The sequence below is a fragment of the Octodon degus genome, unplaced genomic scaffold, assembly GCF_000260255.1.
Source record: "Octodon degus isolate 3935 unplaced genomic scaffold, OctDeg1.0 scaffold00153, whole genome shotgun sequence".
Taxonomy (NCBI): domain Eukaryota; kingdom Metazoa; phylum Chordata; class Mammalia; order Rodentia; family Octodontidae; genus Octodon; species Octodon degus.
In genome coordinates, this window is record NW_004524729.1 from 5,860,213 (window position 1) to 5,870,207 (window position 9,995).

Genomic DNA, 9,995 nt, shown 5'->3' on the forward strand with positions numbered 1-9,995 from the left:
CCCTCCTTGCGAGCCAGGGGCCCGTCTGGGCGCGCTGCGGGCCGGGCAGGGCCGGGGAGCAACGGTGCGAGGGCGGCGGGCGTCTGCGCTGCCCGGCTGGGAAGTCCGCGCACAGACGTTACCCGCCGCAGGCTGCAGGGCGGCGTCGCGGGCCGGGGCCGGGGCCGGGGCGCTCTGCCCGGCACGCAAGCCCTTCCTGCGCTCGCGGAGCTGCGCGGCGTCCCTGCCTGCGGGCTGCCCCGTGGGGGGGTCGGCCTTCGCTTCTAGGACGCCGACCTGCGGGCAGGGCTGCCAGTGCGAATTCGGGGGCAGGTCGGTTCCTCATAAGGGGCCTGGAGAGGGCGCACTGCTGGGCCGGACGGGGCATGTGGCTTGGGGACGCGCTTGGCCAGCCACATCCCTGCTGTGGGGACGCCCGTCGTACTCGGCCCGCTGACAGACTTGGTTGGGAATCTTTAGGGGCCGTAGCCTTGTGGACGCCTGCTGCAGGACGGGCGCCAGCCAGCAGGGGTGTCTTCGGGTCGCCTGCAGGCCTGAGAGGGAGGGAGGCGCTGCCGCGCCTGTTCGCGGGGAGAGCTGGCTGGGGGCTGATTTGACACGTGTGGCTGGGGTCAGAACCAGGGATGAGGCCAGGAGCTGCCTGCCTGCCAGCTGCTAGGTTTTAGGAAGAAGGACAGACATTTGTTCTGGGGGGCGGCAGCCAGGGGTCTGCTGGTCTGTGCCGCGGGCTTGAGCCAGTTTGGAAAGGAGAGGTGGGGACACAGGACTAGGCTGCGCTCCCGTCTCCAGATGGAAATACCGTGCAAGAGCGGAGGACTGGCACCTGCTGAATGTGTCTCAGAGGAAAGTACACAGCGCCGCAGCGTAGCTTCAGACGCTCTAAAATTTAATCTCAGGCACCCGGGTGTTGGGACGACGGTAGCCTTTCCGCCTTACCCTCTCCCCCGTAGACGGAGCTGTACGGGTCACTGACAGCTTTTGGTGGCCTGCCCTCCCCCCTGTGGGCTCCAGCCCGGGCTCCTGGCCCCTTAGCCCCTTGACACCCAGAGGCAGGACTATTCCTGCCCCACCTGACTTGGAGCCTGCACCTGGCCTCCTCATGCCCAGGCACACCCTGGACAAGCTGGAGAGGGTGGGTTGGCCCGGCTGATCGCAGTCCTGTGGCCGGAGCGTCTGTGGGAGGCCACGTGGTCTCCTCCCATTCGCTGGCAGTGCCACAGCCTCCCGCCTGCACGCAGAATGTTTTTTAAGGATTTTTTTTCCCTCCTGCTTTGGTAGCCTTGTGCTGCTCATCCATAAGAATTGTTTGCTGCCATGAAGCTGGACTATGGAAGGTTGTCTCCCATCCCTTGTCTGGCTAAGGTTGTGGGTGTGCAGGGTGGGCCCCAGCTGGCTGTCCTCTGGCTTCCGGGTTCATGAAGGGGGAGGGCTCACAGCTGTCCTGCCTTCCCTCCCAGCACACCTCCTCGTGCGTCTGCAGGTTTCATCTGTAGAAGGGAAAGAGACTCAAAGGACCCGATATCTGTGGGCTTTGGCAGAGACGTGGCACTTCCCAGATAGGCTGGCCATTACCGTGCACAGATAGGGTGGACTCCAGACCCAGGCCCAGGTGGAGGAGACTGGCCAGGACTGTGCCTTCAGGGCGGGGCTGGCCCTGAGGCCTGGACTTGAAGGCCCAGTTAGGGTATGGCTGCTGCTGTCCTTGGACTCTCTGGCCTCCCTGCACCTTGAAGCCCAGTTGCTTCCTGTCCCGACTTGCTGTTCCCTGCCCACACCACTTCCTCTTAGAGAGGGCCCAGCTGGGCTCAGGACAGCGCCCCCTTCTCAGTGGACCCTAGCATACACCTGTGTCCCAGGTGCCATGTCAGGCACTTGTTTATACCCAGAGAGACACTGCCAGCTCAGAGGTGCCACGGGGTTTTCCTTTCCTGTGTCTGGGAGCTGGGGATGGTGGGTAGTGTGCAGCAGGGCCTCAGGGTGTGCGGGGGAGAAGCTTGAGAGACCACACGCTCGCTTGCTGTTTTCTCTGGACCGTGAAAGTTCCGAGAGGTGTGCTGCAATGCTGAGACACAAGTAACCCAAGGGGCCCACTGCGCCCTGGGCCACAGCTCCTCCTGAGGGTCCCCTTGGTGCAGAGCTCACGTGTACACAGACCCTCTGAACGAGCCGCGCAGCGTTGGCACAGCTGAAAACAAATAGGGGTATTTTAGTTCCCTGGCATTACAGCATCCAGCTGCTAGGTTCTGGTAGCAGATTTCCCAGGCCAGGGCCCACCCACGCTCAGCTATGCACTGCCCTTGGCCCTCGAGTGGCACCCTTCACCCTGCCTCCGGGGCATCGAGGGTTAGATCCTGCAGCCTCTTCCTTGGCTGCTGGGCTCCTGCTGCGCGCGGCTCACAGCTTGCTGTTGGGTTCTCCAACAGCTCTGCCAGGTGGCATCTGTCAGGAAGCATGGGATACCTTTGGACCCCACTTAGGAAGCTCAGGGAGAGCTGCACCGAAGGATGAGGCACATGTCCACTGCTCAGTGGGACCCTGGTCTTCGCCAGGGCCTCCGCTGTTTCGGGTGGGTCTGATGGAGGGTGTTGTCCCCCTTCCATCAGCATTACTCTAATCCCCTTTGTGTCATCTAGCGCTCTGGGCCTGTGTCCCCAGAGCTGCGGGTCCTTTGAGAAGACACAGCAGTAAGTCCTGATGCTGTGAACTGGCCCTCTGCAAGCTACCCTGGGCTCCCTCAGCCTTACCCTTCCCTCTTCCCTGGATAATGTCCCAGCCCCCATGGGTGCCACCCGGACTACCTTCCCCAGAATTCCTCTTCTGGCATACTGTCACTACTCAGAGGCCCTGGGCATGTGCTGTGAGCACCCATGGGTGTGCAGGTCAGGCACTGCCTATCCCTGCCACATTGTTTGTGGACACCGGGTTTTAGGCCTCATCCAGGACCCAGACCTCAGCTTCCTTCTCTGATAGAGTCAGGGCAAAGAATGCAAGAATCGCTCAGGGAGCCTCCAGTTAACCCAAGCCCCAGGTAAGGACTGTGTCCTCTTCCCTAGGCATCTTCTAACTGCTCAGAAGCTGCCACCCAGCCATGGAAGGGGAGGAACAGCCACCTCAGGAGGTGAGGGTGTTGGCTGCCAGGCCTTCCCACAGGGACATCATCTTCCCTGTGGCCTCCTCAGGTCCCTCTGACTCATTCTTTGCCAAGGACTTGCTGTGGAGACCAGGTTTTCTGTACTCCGGCAGGAAGCCCCTCCAAGGGGAAGGTGGGGGTCCTAATCTGGGGGGTGGAGTTGACAGGCAGCCTCTCCAAGGCACATGGACACCAGCCTGACTGCTCCCTCCCACCCCAGGCTGACATGGAAACCGGCGTGACGTCAGGGGCCTCAGCATCAGTGCCCAGGGTGCTTTCTGGAGAAGCCCAGAACCTGTGTACGTCTCCCATGAAACCTTGGGGTGCGAGGCCTGAGGGACCCTCTGTGCAAATGGGGGTGCTGCAAGCAGCCTTGGCCCGTGGGTGCAGGAGGGGGCTCCTGAGCATAAGTGGGGTGAGGGCAGCAGGACCCCCGCCATGCCCCCAGTGCCCTGGTTCAAGTAGTGTGACAGGGATGCCTGGAACTCTGGAGCCCCACAGCAGCCAGCCAGTCTTGGAGGCCTGTGCTATGGGAGTCGGACCACACCAGAGCCCTGAGCTGGGCCTTGCCCACTGTGGGCCTACTGTCCCTGCAGCTGATGCGGATGCCTTCAGCCTGCTCCTAGAGATGAAGTTGAAGCGGCGGCGAGAGCAGCCCAACCTGCCACGCACGGTGACCCAGCTCGTGGCTGAGGATGGGAGCAGGGTGTACGTAGTGGGCACTGCCCACTTCAGTGACGACAGCAAACGGGACGTGGTGAAGGTGAGGCCCACCCCTCCACCACTGTGCATTTCAAGGCCGCCCACAGCTGTGCTGCAGTCTCGTAGCCCCTGTGTTCCTGACTTCAGTTGCTGAAAGGATTGAGGGGCGGCAACAGCCAGGTGTTAGTGCACGGCAGCAGGGGAGTCCCTCAGGGTGACTGTGCCTTACAGACCATCCGTGAGGTGCAGCCCGACGTGGTGGTCGTGGAACTCTGCCAGTACCGGGTGTCCATGCTGAAGATGGACGAGAGAACGCTGCTGCGTGAGGCCAAGGAGGTCAGCCTGGAGAAGCTGCAGCAGGCTGTGCGGCAGGTGTGCATTTGGGGAGGCACAGGGCAGGGCCAGGGTCCCCGCGTGCTGTGCCCAGCATGCCAGGTCTCCCCTGGTTGGGACCTGGCCTCGGCCCAGAGAAGCTCAACTGCATGCTGCTCTGCCCCTAGGGCTGGGGCTGGCCAGGCTGCTGGACAAGAATCGGGGGTCTCAGCATGGCCTACCCAGCCCTACCACATGGCAGCAGACCCTTGTCCTGTGTTCTGTACCGGTGCCCCTGTCTGTGTGCCCAGGGTTGACACTACCTCCAGTGTCCATGACAGTGTGAGGTGCCCCACGTAGCAGCCTGCCTGTCATGAAAAGAAAGCTTCCCTCAGAGGACATGTGTGGCAAAAGTGGCCAGGAAGACTAGTGTGTGGTCTGGTGCAGGAGGCCTCTGAGGATGGGGCCTGGCACCACCTGCCTCCTTCCCCACACATACGCAGTGTGGTTGACATGGCCTCTCTCCCACAGAACGGGCTCATGTCTGGGCTCATGCAGATGCTGCTGCTGAAGGTGTCGGCTCACATCACTGAGCAGCTGGGCATGGCCCCTGGTGGCGAGTTCAGAGAGGCCTTCAAGGAGGTGGGTGCTGGGCATGGCCTGCGTTTGCAGGGACCCAGCCCTGGGAGGGGGCAGTGTGAGCTGCAGGGCTGTGCCCAACATAGCCTCTGCTCCAGGCCAGCAAGGTGCCTTTCTGCAAGTTCCACCTGGGCGACCGCCCCATCCCTGTCACCTTCAAGAGAGCCATTGCCGCACTGTCCTTCTGGCAGAAGGTCAAGCTGGCCTGGGGCTTGTGCTTCCTGTCGGACCCCATCAGGTAGGGCAGCCCCTGGCCCCCAGGCACTCTCCAGCTGGGCCAGCCTCCTCTATAACTGCAAGCCCTGCGTGGCGGAACCTGCCCTGGGCCAGCAGCCTGTCCTGTGGGCCGGCAGCATGCCTCTGCCCACAGCAAGGACGATGTGGAGCGCTGCAAGCAGAAGGACCTGCTGGAGCAGATGATGGCTGAGATGATCGGCGAGTTCCCTGACCTGCACCGCACCATTGTGTCTGAGCGTGACATCTACCTGACATACATGCTGCGGCAAGCTGCCCGGCGCCTCGAGCTGCCCCGAGCCTCCGAGGGTGAGGGTGAGGGTGAGAGTGACGGTGGTGGGTTCTCTCATTGTGGCTTTTTTTTTTTTCCCCTGTACTGGGGATTGTACAACACTGTGGCTCCTACAGGCATTGCTGATCTTTGTCCTCCCCACAGCCGAGCCCAGGAAGTGCGTGCCCTCCGTGGTCGTAGGCGTTGTGGGCATGGGCCACGTGCCCGGCATTGAGAAGAACTGGAGCACAGACCTCAACATCCAGGAGATCATGACGTGAGCACCGCTGTCCCTGTGGGGTCCCCCCTTTCTACCCCACCCTTAGTAGGATGGGCCTCAGGGGACCTACACACTGGGGGCTGGGGCTGGAGGGCTCCTGCCCCTGTCAGGCCCAGCCTGCTCCTCCCTTCCTAGTGTCCCCCCACCATCCATCACGGGCCGAGTGTCCCGCCTGGCCGTGAAGGCCGCCTTCTTCGGGCTGCTGGGCTACAGCCTGTACTGGATGGGCCGCCGCACCGTGAGCCTCCTCCTGTCACTGCCGGTGGCACAGTCCTGCCTGCAGAGGGCGTCTGGAGCCCGGCCAGGTCCTTAGGAGGCCTTGCCCAGGGCTGTCCCCTGCTGCAGCTCCCCGCACCGCCCAGGAGCCTTCTGGGAGCATCCAAGCACCCCCCATGGGGGCCCAGGTCAAGCCTCGCCTGCCCGCCCCAGCCCACCCAATAAAGGATTATTTAACGGTCTGGGCCCGCGGTCCTACTCAAGGGCCTGGGACCCATTCAGGCCTAGCCACCAAGTGGCAGGCTAGGGAGGGGCTCCGACGCCCGCAGGCCCTGCCCACGGCAGGCTGGCCCTGGTCACACCCTACCTCACTGTGCCTTGTGCGCTAGGCGTCTGGTTCCAAGGGCCTCGCCTGGCACCTGCTGGGGCCATGCAGCTCTCCACTGGGGGCTGGGGAGCTGTGGCCGCCCTGGACCAGCCTGTAGCGTACCAGCTGCGTCTCCGCCTACAGAGATTCTGTGTTTGGGGCTTTTTTAAATGTCTGAAAATTTTTTTACTCAGGTAACTTTAAAGAAAAAAGCAAACTGGAGCAAATGTCAGGAAATACAAGCCTTAAGTCCAGTGAGACAGGAGTCTTGTGTTCGTCTCTGTCCTGAGTGGGCGTGGGCATGGCCCAGGGTTATGGACCCAGGCGGCCCAACAGGACACTGCCTGCCTCAGGACCCTGGCAGCCTGTGCCCAGCACTCTGCCCCAGCCACATGTTGAGGTCCCCCACGTCTAGTTGTCCCTGTGCTGACTGTCAACCCAATCAGGGAAGCCCTGTAGAACTGGGCCGGGCTGCCAAGCCACTGGGCAGCCCTGTCTCATGCTCATGGACTTGTTCCTTAGAAATGAAAATAAATTCTAATTTTGGAACCTCCTGTGTGTGTACTGTGTCAAAATGCAACTTAGGTGAATCTGGGTCCTGTGAGCCACACCTGCCTCAGCTGAGCGCACAGGTCCCGCTGTGGGTTGGTGCCTGCCCACACCCAGCCAGGTGGCCTGAGCCCAGTGCAGGGAGGGTGCTGAGCCCTGCCTGCACCTGTGGAAGCCGGGGGAGCGAAAAGCCCTCATGCCCGTGTTTGTCCCTCCAGAAAGGGTGCTGGGTCTCTTCTCCACAGCCTGGACCAGCTCAGGGCAGCAGCTAAGTGGCCCATAGGTGGCTGGGGGCTTCAGGACTGCCAAGCCTGCCCTGACCACATCTTCTCTCCACAGGTGCAGGCCGGGTGCTGGAGCCCCAGGTCTGGATGGGCAGTGAGAAGGAGCAGATGGGTACAGGCCTGGCCCTCAGCAGCCCTGCCCAGCCTGACTGGTCTTTCAGCCTAGCATCCTCGGGCCTGTCACCCCAACAAGACGTCTCGATGCTGGCCTGATCCCTGTCCAGCAGTGCTGGGTCCATGTGGGAGCATCTGTGAGGCAGGACACCCTGAGCCCACTCAGGAAGGCCAGAGGCAGGGCATCCCAGACCACTGCCAGGCAGAGCTGGCGGTGTCCACAGGGGGCTGGAGCCAGGGTTCAGCAGTGCGAGGGAGAACCCTTCATGGGCCAGGGCTACTTCAGAAGGAAAAGAGGCCCCCACAGGCTGAAGTGGGCATGGTGCTGCCCAGCCGCGGCGACAAGGGTAAGAAACTGCTGAGCCGTCTCCTGGCTCGGGCAGAGGACTGTTCTCAGAGCCAGGTGGGCAACCCCAAGGCCCACTGTCACCAGCACCTCTCCAGGTAAGCACCCCTATGCATCTGGCAAAAGCCAGGTGCCTGTGCTCAGGGTCAGCAAGAGGCACAGGGATTTGCCCAGCCCTGTTCACATCCAGGGGCTTGGACAAACCATACCCTCTTCTGTTGGAATGAATGAAGTCACGCAGGGCTGGGGAGATAGCTCAGTGGAATAAAGTGCTTGCTGGGCAAGCACGAAGTCCTGAGTTTGATCCCTGGTATCACCCAAAAAAAAAAAAAAAAAAGTCACTGCAGTCGTGACACAGTGGTGGTCACACATAAGGAGCACCAGGCACGTGGCTCACACCCCCATCCTGGCCATCTTGGCAGCTGAGCAGGAGGATCTGAAGTTCAGGGCAAGACCCCTTCTTGAAAAGGGATGCAACTCAGCAGTGAGCACTCGTCCCAAACACACAAAGCAATCTCTGCATACTAAGCAGGGAGGACTCAGGCCTGGGATGGATACCCAGGGTACGTCCAAGCAGAGTACGGTACTCATGTCGCAGTGGACAGCAGCCCGACCTAGGAAACGTGCCTCTCCACCTTGGTCTTCAGGACCTGAATTCATCTGTACTACTCTGGTACACAGAACTGCAGTAAGACGTGCGTCACTGCAGGGAATGTGGGTGCTGGAGACGGCGCCTGCCCCAGTGGCCAAGGCCATCGACTGTCCACCCGGCCAGGCTCTCTGTGACAGACTGTGGCTCAAGAGTCAAGACAGGCAGGACTATCCAGCTTTGGAGACCTAGGAGGGCGCAGACCAAGTCTTCTTCAGGCCCAGGAGACAGCCCGTTCCCGGAGCAGTGGCTGGATCCCACAAGAAACTAGATGGAGCAAAAACTGGGGCCAGCCAGAGCTGACAGACGGAGGGGTGCCCACGTCTGCAGGAAAACACTTCCGGGGCTAAGGACATCTCCGGCTGATCTGGGTGTGGACTTGTGGGATGTGGGCACCATGCTTGGAGACCTAAGGAGATCCAAGGAGGGCTGGGGACACTGCTGGGAGACTGCTGCAGGGTGGGGGGACTGGCAGAAGGGCAAGCAGGGTAGGGACGGTGGGACCCTCAAGGTTCTGGCAACCCCAATACCTCGCCTCGCCTCCACTCCAGGAAGGGTGGCTGTTCCCCAAGCCTGCCCCTGGGGTCCTGCTGGTAAGGCAGGCCTGACAGCTTTGGTGTGAAAGCCATTGGCCACAGGGAGAGAAGCCGACATACTGACACCCAGGACAGTGCCTTCAGCACACTGGCCTGAGATTCCGGTGAGCACTCTTCCAGTGTGGACACTGCCAAGCTAGCTTCAGAAGGCCACGGCAGAGCCTCCTTGCCTGCACTGGGCCATGCTGCAGCCTCCTGGGCACTCACTTCCAGATCCAGCTATCATGATGGCCCAGGCAGCAGAACCACTCACACTGAACCTTCAAACTGTCATCAGCTCACAGCATTAGCACCAGAAGGATAAACCAGCTCCTGCCCACCCAGCTACTTGGACCCAGAACACCCGCAGTCACTGAGGTGGCTGAGCCACTCTGGTGTGACCAGAGAGGCCAAGCCACTGGGGCTCGGGAGGCCACTGCCCTTCTGTGCAGACCAGGTCCCCCACAGGCTTCAAGGCAGTGAGCCTGGCCAGCCTGGCATTCACAGACCCTCAACAGCCCAGTGCCACCTGATTCCCCAGGGTGGGCAGGGCTCAGCCATACTGGACCCTGGCCTGGGAAGTGGGAGAACTAGCCTGTGGCCCGTGGCAGTCCAGGTGGGGAACCCAGACTGCCCATGGGGGTGACGGGTTCCACAGGGTGGGTTCGATGTGTGCGCTGAGGGGGCTCCAGAGGTCCTGAGCACCTATATGCCCCACACCCAATAGCAGGGAGTCCATTGGTCACACCACCCCACAGGAAGAGTGGGAGTTACACAGGGGCTTATACCCAAGCTGGGGCTCCAGGAGAAAGTTTTGGATGCGGCTCCTAGGATGGCGGGAGGGCTGGGACAAAGGCACCACCACCAGGAGAGAACATCCAGTGTCCTGGGTCCAGCCCAGGGTCTCAGATTGTACTCTGTGGCCAGATTGGCGAGGGAGCATCCGAACCCTTCATGCTGAGCACCTGCACAAACATCTGGCCTGGGCACTGGCCCCAGGAGTAACTGGGCCTGTGGGCGTCCTTGGGGTTCCCACATGCTGTCCTGGGGAGCCAGCACCCCATTACCCGGATCGCTGCCCTTTTGGACAAGTAACAGGCGCAGAAGACGGGAGAATAAGAAAACAGGTCACTTTCCAGAAGAGAGTGACACAAGGTTCCTGCAGAGGTGCGAGGGACAGGGCCCAGCCCTGTGTGAGGCCTGCTTCTCACAGGCCCGCCCTTGTCCTCAGGCTCCTGCTGGACAAGTTTTACTTATTTTTACTTTTGGTTCCGGGGGTCAGACTCAGGAGCTCGCGCTTGCCAGGCAGGCAGGCAGGCAGGCAGGC

The 9,995-nt window shown here is 61.4% G+C and overlaps 2 protein-coding genes across 6 annotated transcripts in view; both read left to right on the forward strand.

Moving 5' to 3' along the window:
* Window positions 1–7,686, forward strand: part of Trabd (TraB domain containing) — an 11,890-nt gene extending 4,204 nt beyond the window's left edge. Inside the window, exons 1-10 of one of the 5 annotated variants that reach the window (XM_023702589.1) lie at window positions 287–312; window positions 3,054–3,118; window positions 3,351–3,429; window positions 3,727–3,893; window positions 4,064–4,204; window positions 4,676–4,786; window positions 4,882–5,021; window positions 5,154–5,353; window positions 5,454–5,565; window positions 5,704–6,674. In XM_023702589.1, coding sequence (XP_023558357.1) covers window positions 3,089–3,118; window positions 3,351–3,429; window positions 3,727–3,893; window positions 4,064–4,204; window positions 4,676–4,786; window positions 4,882–5,021; window positions 5,154–5,353; window positions 5,454–5,565; window positions 5,704–5,881 — 1,158 coding nt within the window. In that variant the 5' untranslated portion in view covers window positions 287–312; window positions 3,054–3,088 and the 3' untranslated portion in view covers window positions 5,882–6,674. Of the gene's footprint in view, window positions 1–286; window positions 313–3,053; window positions 3,119–3,350; window positions 3,430–3,726; window positions 3,894–4,063; window positions 4,205–4,675; window positions 4,787–4,881; window positions 5,022–5,153; window positions 5,354–5,453; window positions 5,566–5,703; window positions 6,675–7,039 lie in introns of those variants that run through there. The other 4 variants (XM_023702591.1, XM_023702588.1, XM_023702592.1 and 1 more) reach the window with 4 other exon arrangements.
* Selenoo (selenoprotein O) overlaps window positions 7,418–9,995 on the forward strand; it is a 12,997-nt gene continuing 10,419 nt past the window's right edge. Inside the window, exons 1-2 of the mRNA XM_023702533.1 lie at window positions 7,418–7,542; window positions 9,210–9,284. Coding sequence (XP_023558301.1) covers window positions 7,418–7,542; window positions 9,210–9,284 — 200 coding nt within the window. The remainder of the gene's footprint in view (window positions 7,543–9,209; window positions 9,285–9,995) is intronic.